This window comes from Sphaerodactylus townsendi, linkage group LG08 (genome assembly GCF_021028975.2).
Source record: "Sphaerodactylus townsendi isolate TG3544 linkage group LG08, MPM_Stown_v2.3, whole genome shotgun sequence".
In the NCBI taxonomy this organism is placed as follows: domain Eukaryota; kingdom Metazoa; phylum Chordata; class Lepidosauria; order Squamata; family Sphaerodactylidae; genus Sphaerodactylus; species Sphaerodactylus townsendi.
Window position 1 is genome coordinate 91,831,945 of NC_059432.1, and position 14,444 is coordinate 91,846,388.

Genomic DNA, 14,444 nt, shown 5'->3' on the forward strand with positions numbered 1-14,444 from the left:
GAACCTGCGGCTCTCCAGATGTTCAGGAACTACAATTCCCATCAGCCCCTACCAGCATGGCCAATTGGCCATGCTGACAGAGGCTGATGGGAATTGTAGTTCCTGAACATCTGGAGAGCCGCAGGTTCCCTACCCCTGGTCTAGGCTAAAGGCAGCTATCAAGCATCCAACTCCCAGAACAATCTTTCCCCCTGTTGAGCCTCTGTCTCTCTTCAAGGAGTGGGAGGTGTTGCACTGGGCTTTCCCTTAATACTAATTATAACTATGTAGTTAGGTGATACTATTGAAAAATACTCAATCCACAAAATTAGTGATGGCCCATTTTGAAATTAATCCTTACCAGCTCTGGCTGATTCTGCATGGGCCAACTAAAACAGATTCAGGTCCTTTTTAAAAGCATAGAGAAAGGGAGTTCTCACAGAACTCAATCCCAAAACGCTGCTAGCCTGCTTTAGTGGCCAGAACCCAGGTTAAATAAAAATCACTAATTTAGTGACTTTTTCCCTCTAACCCGGGTTGCAAACGCTTTCTGCTTACCTGTGAGAACTATGACAAACAGCAAGTGTTCAGTCCCTACTCCCTGGATTCCCCATGCAGCTGCCATTAGAGTGGATATGCAGGTAGGTTGGGAGGGGGGGATTCTCAACTGTGCGGTTTGCACAGAAACAGTGTTTCCATGAGAAATATGCTGCCTCCAGGATCCCAGTGATCCTGGCTAGCCCTGCAACCATAGTGGAAACAAAGACAGCAGAAATGGGTTCCATGAACCTGTTGCTGCCTGCGGGTAATCAGTCTTTGTTTCAGTAGAATAAATTCGTATTCTCCATTATTTTTCTACAATTATAGGTTTGAATTAGTGGGTTTGTTCCAGAGTTTCTAGTGTTGTGATGTGAGTCTTGTTCTGGTGGAAAGGATACCTTTTACTGATATTTAAGACAAGAACAGTTTTTTCTGCAATTATGTGATGTAAAATTTCTTTTCAAATGCATTTAGTTATGAGCTGCAGAAACAGATAACTGAACTGGAAATTCAAAAAGAAAAAATACTTGAAGATACAAAAGAAGTTAACGAAAGAAGCAGCAAACTAGCAGATGAAATGAAAGATAAAAATAAGGCTCTGAAAGACGTGGAAAAGTAAGCACAACACTATTACTTTGCAGGCATTAACAGGATTTGAAGAAGTGCCATACACACTCCTTTTGTGATTTGAGTTATGACCATGACATTTTCCTCCTCTGTAAAAGTAAACTAACTTACTTTGTGCTGTTTTAATTGATTGCAAAGGTAATTGGCATTTTCATTCATTTTAGAAAACTCAGTAAAATCTCAGCATTTATCGAAGAAAATAAAAAGAAATTTACACAGCTGGACTTGGAGGATGTTCAAGTAAGGGAAAAACTGAAAAATGCAAAAAGCAAGTCTAAAAAACTAGAGAAGCAGCTACAGAAGGATAAAGAGAAGGTACCCCTGTCAATTTCCAACCATTCATTATGTCTTTCTAAAGGGGAAAAACAACTCATGATAAATATCTGAAAGGACATTCTAAATGTGATATGCTATTAAAAATTAAGAACCTTTAAATAGGTTTATCAAACCTGGAATCTGAGTCTGAACATTTTTACTTGTAGTAAGCCTCATTGATTGCAAAAGTTCAGTTCATGCTAAGAATGAATTCTGATCCTCTGCAGATTTACTTAGAACTACATCTCAATGGCTTCAGCTTCTTATATCTGGGTAAGATGTCTCTGGAACAAAGAGTTAGAAAAACCGATTTCCAAAAATAATTAGATTTCAATGGTCATAGCTTCTTCTTTTTTTGCTGGCAAAAATGAAATAGTGGATTACAAATGTAAGTAGTGAATACTTATGTGAACTTCCCAAGGACACTAGTATGAGGCGGGGTATAAATACTAATAAATAAATAATAAATCTTTACCTTCTTTGTTATTAGGTATTTGCTTGGTCTCCTGCCGTGAAAAATATTCCCTGCAAGAAACCATGAATGGGCCCAGCATTTTAGTTTCCTAGTTTTGAGCCATACTCACAGTTGTCTTACTCTTCGACCTTGAGGCAGGGTTGTAGGGCTGAAACAGCTGAATTAGATCTACATGGTAAATCTGTTAAGGACAGAGAATTGCAGTAGGAAATGGAAGTTCAGTCATGAACCGAGATGCCAAGAATGCAAAACTGCACTATGAATAGTACGTTGAAATGAATTGCATGTGAGAATGCATTTCATCAATATATTTCAAAGGCAAGTGTTAAAATATCACTTCTTAAGGCCAATAATTCCAACACACTATTTATGCTGTAGCATTTTCAGCTAATTATTGAAACTGGACACTTTGGTTTTCTAAACACTAATTCTTAAGCTCATATAAAACGGCAGGTTTACATATTGGCAAAAATGTTCCTTGTGTTTCCTTTATTTGTCCAATAATGCTAGCTTTTCTCCATAGGTTGAAGAGTTGAAAAGTGTTCCTGCCAATAGTGAGGCTACCATCAAAGACGCAACAACTAAAAAAGAAGTTCTAGAAAAAGAAAAGGAAAGGGCAGAGGCAAAGCTAAAAGAAGTTATGGACAGTCTTAAGCAGGAAACACAAGGATTGCAGAAAGAAAAAGAGGTTTGTGTCAAACTCACAATGTATTAGGTATCCCTTCTGGATCATATGAACACTTGCTATCTTCTTGCTCTGAGGGGTGGGCATCTTGAAATGTGTGTTTCCTAATGGCTGCTCAGAGAGGCACCGCTTACTGATTAGTTCCCCACCTGGGGACATGACCATTTATACCCCACTAAAACATTCCCTTCTCACTGGACACAGTGTGCAACTGACTTTTCTCTCCGATGCACCTCTGAAGATGCCAGCCACAGATGCAGGTGAAACATTAGGAACAAGATCCACCAGACCATGGCCACACAGCCCGGAAAACCCACCACAACCACATGATAAAAAGGGTTTTGAGGGGAGTTACTCACTTGTTTCCCCCTATTATATATAAATTCACTTCCTAGAGCAGAAAGGTATCAGAGGCTCTTACTAGAAGATCTATTGAGCCTTTGGGAAAGGTAAATATTTCATTGCTGACATGGAAGGTGGCCTTATAGTCGTTACTTTGACTAGGAGGGTGTCTGAACTGGGGGCCTTTTCTATAAGGAAGGAACTCTGCCCAATTGATAAGGAGTCCATGACACTGAGGATGGATCCCTGATTTGTATCCAAGATGACTTCAGACTTCCAACCAGTGGTTTTGACATATTTTTGTGCAATGCCAGTTCACCCTAAAGAGAAAGGGTGGCATAGCCTTGATGTAAGAAGGGCCCTCAAATTTTACATTGAGAACACAATTGTTCAGACTAATGAACACTATATGGAGGCCAAAATGAAGGAAGAAAGGCTTCTTAAGATCACAACAGCGAGATGGGTGAAGCAATCTGTACTGGTTGCCTACAAAATTCAAGTTCTACAGGTACCGGGACACGTAACAACATATTTTACCAGAGCTGTAGTGATGGCAGCAGCTTTCACTTCCAGAGCCCTGGTGGCAGAAATCTGTCAGATGGCAACGTGGTCCTCCTTTTCTGTCTTCGCCTGCCATTATAGACCAGACCAGCAGGCTTCAGCTGAGGCTGCCTTTGGGAGGAGAGTCCTGCAAAAAGTGGCACTCCAGGGCAAATAAAGTGAGCCAGTAAATATGTTGTCCCCACCTTAAAGTTTTTCTCGTGGGTGCATTCCTCTCCTTTCCCCCCACTGATAAATAAGAAGCTGATTTATATCAGATTTGGGGGTGGATGATTATGTTTTAAATGTTTAATTTGTTTTATATTATATAATATTGATGATTTTAAACCTGTTGTAAGCTACCCTGGCCGGGAAGGGACGAGGTATAAACTTGTAATAAAATAAAGAGGTGGACTAGGTTTACAATAATGCAAAAAGGAAGGAAAGGTTGTTGAGTGGAAGTGGCTATCGTATTTCTGGAAGGGTCAACCCCCTACAATCCAGATGTGTTGCACAGTGCTGCCTGAACAGTAGGAGGTGTGACCGAAGCAACCTGAATGACTTTGCCCCACTTAAGACAAGACAGCCTCACAGAAGGTCCAACCTGTCAATTTGGTCCAATAGACAGGACTTGATAGTTCATTTATTCATTATTTATATTTTTTCTAAGGAGGTCTTGTCCCCATTTGCCACTGTTGTCATTGTTGGCCTGGTGATGCATTTGGCTAAGCAAAGGAGGAGTTGTTTCAACAGTAAGGAGGGTTGGTATGGACAAGTAGAATAAAGACAGTAAAAGAATGTCATCTTTTGATGAGGTAGCTGATAGCCAATGCTGTGTTCTTTTCTATTTATGATCAACATCTTTGTGCACTACTTAAAAAAATTGTTGCCATATTTTTATAGGCTAAAGAAAAAGAACTGATGGAATTCAGCAAACCTGTTAATGAAGCACGTTCAAACTTGGATGTGGCCCAATCAGAACTTGATCTCTACCTTAGTCGTCATAATACTGCAGTGTCACAGTTAAACAAATCAAAAGAAGCTCTTCAGACTGCTTCAGAAACTCTCAAGGAACGGTTAGTTGCAATCAAAGAGCTAGAATCAAAGTTGCCTCAAGCTGAACAAGATCTAAAGAAGGTTAGATTTGCTGTATTTTATTTAAGAGTATTTCATACTCTTCATTCTAGTTTTAGGCTGTCAAAATCACGGACTCTACAGAAAAATGCAGGCCCTCATTAAATAACCAATAAAGGGGAGTTAAAAACACCTGTCTACCTTAGTCATACTATAGGAGTACCCTGTATCAGCAACTCCATAAAAAGGAATTACAGACTCAGAACAGCAGAAAAAAGAAAGTTATGCTGATCCCACAAATTTAGTGTTCTTGCTGACAGTGCTGGTGGTGGTGGGACACCTGACTGAAAAGGAGTTACAGGCCAGTTCACCGCTGCTCCTCTCCCACAACATAGTAACCTGTGCAGCTGAATCCGGATAAGGCCTCTTCTTTGATTTGATTTGATTTATTGTATTTATAAACTGCCCTCCCCCGAAGGGCTCAGTGGCTTTGTGGCTTGCTCAGTGTTTAAGGATATTAGAGCACTCAAGGTAGAATGTCCATCAGTCACATGAGGAGAGTGGATCAGGACTTGGTTTCTGTTTGTGGTGTTACCAGTTTGGAAGTGTGTTTTTTATGCTTTAACCAGGTTTCAATTTGCAGTGGTCTTTACTTGGCATCCAAGACTCATAGCCCTAAGTGGAATTTATTTTTACACAGACATAAAGGTTAAATTTCATACAATCTAAACTCGAGAAGTCTGGTAAGATAGGAAGGAAAGTCATTCACTTTCAGGTAGAATATATAAGTCAGTCTCTGAAGGGAATGTCATCACCAGATTTCAAAGCAGCATTGATAAGTCAGCTAGAAATGGTACATTAACACAGATTTGTTCGTTGTAGGCAGTTTTCCCCTGCGTCACCTGTATTAAGAAAGATTTTTTAGGCATCCTCAATCAAACACCATCTCAGAGTAACTCTGAGGAAATTTGTTATACTTCAGTAGATAAAAATAGTTACACACAGACTATGCCTGTGCCCCCGAGAAAATAGATATTTTGCTCTGCAATATGTGATGCGTGTACACTCATAATTTAGAAATATAAATTGTGTATCAAAATGTATAAGTTATTTGTATGCTCTGACTTTCATATTTTGATGGTCCACTTAGACTTCATTGTTAAATCATGTATTCATTTCACATGTCTGTATTACATTTGGATGAAGTCTAACTCACTCTTTGATTGTGGTGACTTTTTGTCTTAAGTAAAAAGTAATTGATTCACAATGATGAAGAAGGTGGGTCACTAGATCCACAAAAAGCTTTCTTCCCAAACTAGTTGACAGCAGAGCTATTGTGCAGATGTAGAGGAAAATACTATTTCCTGCTTTTTCAAGACAATAGTGCATCGTTTCCCATCTCTTCCCAGTGATGACTACTTTATTGCTGAGTGTACCATAATTCTGTAACAAATGTAGTTATCACCAGAGAACATTTGACATAATATCATATTATGTGTGTCTCCTGTTGATTAAACTAAACTGAAACTTGCCATGCAGCCAAATATCTTGTTCCTAAATACGTTTAGCATGAAGCCAGAAGAAAATTGGATCAATTGATTTTCTGCTGCACTGCTATTTTTGGAAATTATAATGTTTGGATGGTAGAGCCAATTACACATTGGGTCCCTCAGGTTTTGTCTTCGACTGAGCTCCCACTGCGTGATGACTAAAATACCACTGCAAACTAGGAACATACAGTTCCATTTATTATTATAAATGCAAATTTAAGATTGTAGAAATTTAAATAAATTGCATTCTAATCCCACAAATTTAAATAAATTGCATTCTAATCCCACAAAGTCTGTGAAATAACGTATTTTCTTCTGAAAAATCTCAAACAGTATAATTTTTCCATCCTTTAGATAGACTAAAGATACTAATCATTATGACTTTATTTCATACAACTAAGCAAAATGTTTCAATGATCTATTGTAAATAAGCCTCAATCTTAAATTCCTTAAACAGCTTGTACAATTTTGAATAATTATAAATGGATTTTTTTTGAAGAGAGAGAATGAACTTGACAAACTTGTTAAAGAAGAAGCTGAAATCAAAAATTATACTCGAGAGTTGCGTCAGAAAGTGGAAGAAGCAAGAAGTTCCCTGGCGACAAATAAAAGCCGCGGAAAACTTCTTGAAGCTTTAATTCAGCAGAAGAAAGCTGGACAAATTTCGGGAATCTATGGAAGACTAGTAAGTTACTTTTGCCGGAATAAAAATTATATTTTACTAATCTGTGCAGACATGTAGTCCCCAAAGTAAATAATAAAAATAAATCTTAAGGTTTAATTGAGCATTGGTACCAGCTGCGTAAAAAAATCTACCAGTGACGTATTCTCCTCTGGTTTTACAGGATTAGCCTCAAAGACACCAAAGGGAGCAAATATAAGAAATATAATTGTGGGTTGTGACTTAGTGGACGAGCCTTTGCCTGGCATGTGGAAGGTTCCAGGTTGTCACTGACCTCCCCAGATAAAAGAACAAAAAAAGATCTCTGCCTAAGTAGACAGTGGTCTGTTTCAGTGAATGGCAGTTTCATGTGTGAAACTGAACAAGGCTTTGGAAATTCTAGCCTAATATCATAATTTTGTCCAGATCTTACTTAGGTAGATATATTAACCAGAAAGGTATGTAAAGCTTAGTCCCTGTCCTCTGCCCCCTCTCTGTTTTTACATGTGTGTTTTTTTTAAATTCTGTTTTCCTTTGAGTTAATTCTCACAGGTTCAGGGTTCCTTATTCTTACATCAGTTCACAGCTGAGGAAAAAGAGTGGCATTAACTTGATATTGAAAAAATATGGGACTCACTCAAACCTCTGAAGTTCTAGAGGGATAAGGTGTAGTTCATCTTATTAATATTATAATCATTCTGCTTTTCTGATGTACTTTATACAAAACAGCTAACTAGTTAAAACAAGCCTCACTGAAATCAAACAACAGTTTATAATGATCATCTTCAGTCAGTAAAAAAAACTGGCAAGTTGTAATCTAGAGACCTAATTAGGAAGAATCTCATGATTAGCTTTAATAGAGTTTTTAAAAATTGGGTATCTTCAAGCTAGAAGCTACTTGATGTCTTTAAATTATGAAAGCATTCAAAATTAGATGACTTTATCGGGGAGATCATTCTCATTTATTGACAGATATTATTGATGTCCTTCATGTGGCAAATAAGAAAAATTTTCAGATGAAATGGAAAAGGGACTTGGGCTAGACTAGTTCCATCTAAGTCTAGAAGTCCATAATGATATTTGGCTCTAACTTTACTGCAGCTTCTCAATTCAAGGAAAATTTCTTGAAAATGTTACCTCAGTGGTATTTCACGTTGCATAAATTACCAAGAATCAGTGGTGATTCATTTGACATGTTAGTGTTGTAAATAACCAAAAGCAGTTTTCCACCACATGCTGTGGACCTGCATGAGTAAAAAATCACTGGAAAGCTTGCTCAAGGTATAATAATAGCTCGCTTTGGTTTAAGTTCCTTTTTGTCAATTGATGCTTTTTTGCTGAACCATGTTCCGAACGTTCCGAACGCTTTATTCTGTCAGTGTTGTATCATAGTGGCTATACTCTTTTCCACAGAAAGTTCTAACTACAATTTTATATTAATCTTCTACTTTTTCCTGGACCTTCTTTGTGATTGAATGCTCTGCATGGGTCCTAGTGCCTACGTTGTTCTGTCCCCCCACCCCGCTTCTTTTGACTACAAAAATAAATGAAATAAAACGTAGCATCTCCTCTCTGCATTTTGCAACATTCCTCTGGAACAGCAGCCCAGACAGATGAGATCTACTGCCCCAGGAGTCTAGGCTCCTGGGGCTCCATCTGCAGTGGGTGGATGAGGAAGCTCCACACTGGGGGCTCTCTTGCAACGTCCAGACCCCGTGGGGACTCACTGGTGCCCACATGTGCTAGGGTTCTCCTGCTGTTTCTCAGCCTGGTGGAATAGCAGGAACAGCAGTGCTGAGCCACACAACTCTAGAGGCTTCCGCCCTCTGCCAAGCCAGCCCCACCCTGACTGCTGCCCTGCCCAGGCCACCCAGTGAAGGAGGGTTTCTCCAGGGGCTTATTTTTAGCAGGAGGGAAGCACTAGGGCAAAGGTCTGCAACCTGCGGCTCTCCAGATGTTCATGGACTACAAATCCTATCAGCCCCTGCCAGCATGGCCAATTGGCAGGGGCTGATGGGAATTGTAGTCCATGAACATCTGGAGAGCCACAGGTTGCAGACCCCTGCACCAGGGAGAGCACTGGAGAAAGAGCACGGGGAGGCTTTGGAAAGCCACTGCTGTCCTCCTTGCTCAAGGCCGATCCTGCATGTTGCGATTACTTGGAAGTCAACATTTGGGACTATTTTCAACTGGTATGGCTATTTCTTCCATACCATAACTAACTGCACTTAGATCTTTTGATAGAAAAGGGTATAGAATTGTGTTTGCCAGACATTGGAAGTAAGAAACAGCCCCATCAATTCAAGAATGGGCCCAAAAATGCTTAGAGATCTATCCACCAATAAATGAACTGACTTAAAGAATGGGAACATGTTAAGAAGGATTTGGAAACCTGTGTTGCAGAAACTGTTGTCATATTTAGGAAGGTTGGTTTTTATTTTTTTTGCTGGGGGGATTATGTTATCACTGTTTGTTTGGTACCATTCTCAATAAATAAATAAGTTAAATGTGATTTGTGTTGTGTTCACTATTGCTCCACTTACTCATTTATACATCCTGATACATTTAGATACCCATAAAAGCTAATTGTGATAATTGACTTAATTAGTTACTTGAGTTTCTTCTGTGTTTTTAACAGGGGCCCTTCTTTTTTCCCCCGTTCTCTTTTTCCAATAGGGTGACCTGGGAGCTATCGATGAAAAATATGATGTTGCAATTTCATCATCCTGTGGAGCCTTAGATCACATTGTTGTTGATACTATCGATACAGCTCAAATATGTGTTAATTTCTTGAAAAAACAAAATATTGGTGTTGCAACTTTTATTGGACTTGACAAGGTTTGTGTCTGAGTTGAAGACTTGGTAGATTCTTTTTTAAGTCTTAGAATTGTAAACTTACAGCTATATTAACATTAATATGCTTGCAATGTCTGGGGGTTTCCCCTCTTCCAAAGAGTCCTAGTATTAGCATGATACAGGAAGTTTCTGAATAGATGAAGTACTACTTCCTATTACAATGTTGTAATATCTACCTAGTTGCTCTCATCCTTTTCTCTTGATCATTTCATGTTTTTTTCTGTTAGGGTCTGAAGTCAGTGAATTAGAGTATTAATGCTAGGAAAATAAATCTTCAGTGGTTGTTTTTGTCTCTTCTATCGTTAACTATTGCACATGATATACACAGCTTTTGAATTGCTAAACTTTTGCTATGGTGCAGTTCAAAGTTATTCCGTTGTTGTCTTGTCTAGTAGCATGCATCAACAGTTCACGGCCTTTAATGGGAGAACTGTAGATACTGGAAAAGCTATACCCTTTTCTGAGCTACATTTGTTTGATTTCTTGATCATTTTGTCCTAGATTGTTGAAAAATTGAACAGAATCCACATATCTTTTATTAGGTTCAACCAAATGACACATCACTATATGAGCTTTCAAGTTCATTAGCACTCTTACCAGGCTGTATGTTACAATTTTAAAAGTTTTAAAAGATATTTATACTTTTTCTTTTTCTTTTTTCAGTAACATTTAGCCTGATAAAGAGTTGTAGCGAACTCAAAAGCTCGCATGCTATTATGTGTTATTTGATTGGTCCTAATAAAAGCTATTATGTGGATTGTATTCTGGTTGTTGAATTTTACATTGAGAACCATATGGCTGCTAACAGCTTGTTTTTTGGATTTCTAAGTCATGGTTGTTTCTAGGTACTTTTTTAAAGTGACAAGAGTTGACTACAGGGTACCACTGCCAAGTAGAAAGACTCTGCCTTCAGAGTTTCCACACAGTATTTCTACAGATACTTGGTAGATAGCATTGTCTTTTTAGCAGCTCTTAAATGCTGAGTTCACTCAGATTACTTTAATTGATTCATTTTTATGATTTTGGATGTTTAACTGTATTGTGCCTTTCATAACTAACAGACATGTGAAGTTTTATGAATATGATCACAGCTCTAAAACCTTCTCAGCTCAGCTACAGCTTAACAAATTCCTTTCCTTTTATAATAGCACCTTATTTTAAAATATCTAAATAGTTGTGTTAGCAACCTTTTAATCTTTATTACAAATATTAAGAATTCTCAGTTTTTATATAAAAAGACTAGTTATGTAGGTTCATTTTGTATATTGCACAAAACTATAGTTAAGATTTATTAGCCAAGATTTGGTCTAAACCAGTGTAGTTAGTCCTTGGGTTGTCTGACAAAGACCAGGGAGATCCCAGAATCAAATCTCCACAGCTGTGAAGCTCATTGGGTAACTTTGGGACAGGCACATACTGAGCCAACCATCCTGCTACGTAGAGCTTGGATGAAGTGAGCCAGGAGAGGACTCTGTACACTCCCTTGAGCTATATGGAGAGAAGGCAGGATAAAACTGATGCCTGAATTTTCATATCGCAGCTATTATCGGGCACAAAATTTAGAAACTGTGATTGGTAATCTGACTTGTGCTAACTGGTTTGGTGGGATTTGACGAAGTATAGTTGGCTGTTGCTTCACCTCTGAAGAGTCCCAAACCATAGAAACTAGAGTGCTGACCAAGTGGAAAACGAAAATGGGCAAGCAACTCTCAGCTGTGGTTTACCTGCATGTTCAAAAGCTCAGACAGTGGTTTTAAGTTCTAAACTGCATCTAGTGTAAATCATGGTGTGGGATCGTGTCCTATGTTATGTGAGCTGTTTCAGTTGAAGGAACAATGTTAATTTTTAATGTATCTGAAAGCCCTGCAGAAGGCAAAGATGTCCAAGTATTGAAACATTTGTTACAAAGATTAAAATGTAACATTAACTATAAAATTTAAACTATATGGGTACATGGGTGTATTGTTTTTATGCAGACTTTCTTCATTAATATTATTGCTTTTCTGTTGCTCATCATCCAGATGGCAGTGTCGGGGAAAAGCATGAATACAATTCAGACTCCTGAAAATGTTCCACGTCTGTTTGACATGATAAAAGTTAAAGATGAGAAGATTCGTCAAGCCTTCTATTTTGCCTTGGGTGATACTTTAATAGCAAATAACTTGGACCAGGCTACCAGAGTTGCATTCCAAAAAGACAGGAGATGGAGAGTAGTTACATTGCAAGGGCAAATCATAGAACCGTCAGGTATTTTAAAATGTACAATTGTACTAAAAAACCCTCAATTTGAACATGAAGTTAGCAATTCTAATTTCTCCCTCTTTCCACAGGGACAATGACTGGAGGAGGAAGACAAGTATTAAAAGGTAGAATGGGATCCTCTGTTGTAGTTGAAACATCAGAAGATGAGGTTAGTATATGACAGGGGTAGGAAACCTGCGGCTCTCCAGATGTTCAGGAACTACAATTCCCATCAGCCCCTACCAGCATGGCCAATTGGCCATGCTGACAGAGGCTGATGGGAATTGTAATTCCTGAACATCTGGAGAGCCGCAGGTTCCCTACCCCTGGTATATGATAATATAATTAGAACTCTAGAAAAAACTATTTTCCTTCCTAGGTTATTTATTGAAAGTATAGATTTGTATGAAGAGATTGAATTAAGTAGTTATTGTACTGCATAATTATGATGTTTGGGCTTCAACCCTAAGCATACATATTACTTAACATCTCTCGTTTGGCTCAGTTGGGCTTAAATATGCATACATATGACTGTCCTGTCTTCCTGCACCAAGTAGAAATGTGTTAAGTTGAGCTTCTTGTACAGGCATGGTGTCATACTGTCATTACCAACTTGTAAGAAAATGGTAGTCACGCAATGACATGGGATTAAATGCAGGGAGGTTTAACATGTTAGACTTTGGCCTCCATCTGCATGTCTTGGGATTCCTAGATGCTCTAGAATGGAGTTTATTACTCATTATGCCGATAAAGGCTTTGAAATTGAATTGAGTTTATGACTCATTCCGCACATGCAGAATAACGCACTTTCAAACTGCTTTCAGTGCTCTTTGAAGCTGTGCGGAATAGCAAAATCCACTTGCAAACAGTTGGATTGTGTTTAATTACTGCTGCCAGTTCTGATGCTTTTGTAGGGTGGGGCTGGGAATATGCAGTGCAGAATATTCTCTATCAACTCACCTCCTAGTTTATTTGTTCCTAAACTGTTCTTGCATTCATAGAGCTGTCTAACACGGTAGCTTCTCCTCCTAACCTTTCTTCCCATCACTTAGTTTTTTCCGTTCCAAACGGAAATTGTCTTTCATATCCCCTATTCCACTAAACTATTGTTTTTCATCTTGAAAATCTAAGTGTGTGTATATATTTTGTTGGAATGGATTGTTTATATCTGTATGTGTGTCTCTTTCTCGTGCACATATAATGCATACACACATTTGTCTATAACTCTTACATCTATAACTTTATTTTCATAGGTTTGCAAAATGGAATCTCAACTGAACAAGGATTCCCAAAAAGCAATGCAGTGTCAAGAACAAAGAGTGAAGCTTGAGGAAACAGTAGCAAAGCTAAGCCAGAGCGTCAGAGAAATGAGAAACACACTCGAAAAGTATAGTGCAAGTATTCAGGTAATTTTATATAAAGCTGAAGGGTTTCAAGATTTTTTGCTACTTGTTGAATGAGAAAGTGAGCTCTGGATTGTCCAAATGGTTTGCAAAAATGTGTGGTGAAAAACCTGCTACAGCTGCTTTCGGTTTGCTTTGAAATGTAAGGGACACCTGTTAATGATGGTATAGAACTTGAGATAGTTATTTTAAAAGAGAATGAGCTCAAGGTGGAGATTAGGAGCACCCACAATAGCTTTTAGAATCAAAGTAAAAAGAGAGGTGTTCTGGTTTCAACAACAATGGTCATTTCAGTAAGCCGTCTCACGTATAGATTTGGGAGGCAAACCTAAATGTATTCTAGGATGAAACTCCTCTCAGGTTTCTTTGACTAGAAGTAGACCGCTGAGCTTCATATTAGGATCCAGGGAACAAACAGTAAGAGACATTTTTCCTTCTTGGTAGAATCGATACAATTGGTCAATTTATTTTCATCCAGTACTGGAATTCTTGGTATGTTTTGAAATGCTGGAGAAAAGATACAGGCAGAGGGGATTTCAGAGATTTTCCAGACTTGACTATAATACTCTAGTAACTTTTATGCAAAGGCATTTGCTACTGGACTGTTAAGGAACAGCAGATGCTACAAGACTTAAAAATCCACTGAAGTTTTAAATTGTGCTATGGTGTGTTGCCACTCCTACCAAAAGAAGGGAGCATTCATCAACCCTCATTTCCATTTTAGTCTGATGGTTTACTGAGTGCATGATCAACCGAATTAGAATCAAACCTGTCAGTATCAAGGCAGGGCTGAGAGCACTAATATAGTGTGGTCACTGAGTACCTGCCTTTCTGAATAGCATTTTTAAAGCAGGTTTCAGGGAGAATTTTTAATGGCTTCCATGTGATTTCAAACAGAAAATAAGTGTTGCAAAGTGTTCTACATTGTGCTTCAGCAATGGACAACATCATGATTAATGTTTGAGTTTGTACTTGATATGCACCTCGTTTCCTTTCCTAAAATGTACTTTTTTAGAGCTGGAATTAGTTGGCTCTTCAAAATCCCATCAACCAGCCCATCTTGTACAGTAACGTAATCAGTCACATGAGCCATTTAATGAGGCCTGGACACTAATCAACAGCTAGTGCAGTTACTACAGGTTTTGCATAAGTTTTT

The 14,444-nt window shown here is 38.4% G+C and overlaps 1 protein-coding gene across 4 annotated transcripts in view; it reads left to right on the forward strand.

Annotated features, from left to right (window-relative positions):
• Nucleotides 1-14,444, forward strand: part of SMC4 (structural maintenance of chromosomes 4) — a 54,890-nt gene that overhangs the window by 18,441 nt on the left and 22,005 nt on the right. For all 4 annotated transcript variants that reach the window (XM_048506017.1, XM_048506015.1, XM_048506018.1 and 1 more), the window contains exons 8-16: nt 994-1,134; nt 1,311-1,461; nt 2,460-2,624; nt 4,407-4,640; nt 6,627-6,812; nt 9,465-9,626; nt 11,666-11,891; nt 11,975-12,054; nt 13,139-13,291. In XM_048506017.1, the coding sequence (XP_048361974.1) occupies nt 994-1,134; nt 1,311-1,461; nt 2,460-2,624; nt 4,407-4,640; nt 6,627-6,812; nt 9,465-9,626; nt 11,666-11,891; nt 11,975-12,054; nt 13,139-13,291 (1,498 nt within the window). The remainder of the gene's footprint in view (nt 1-993; nt 1,135-1,310; nt 1,462-2,459; nt 2,625-4,406; nt 4,641-6,626; nt 6,813-9,464; nt 9,627-11,665; nt 11,892-11,974; nt 12,055-13,138; nt 13,292-14,444) is intronic.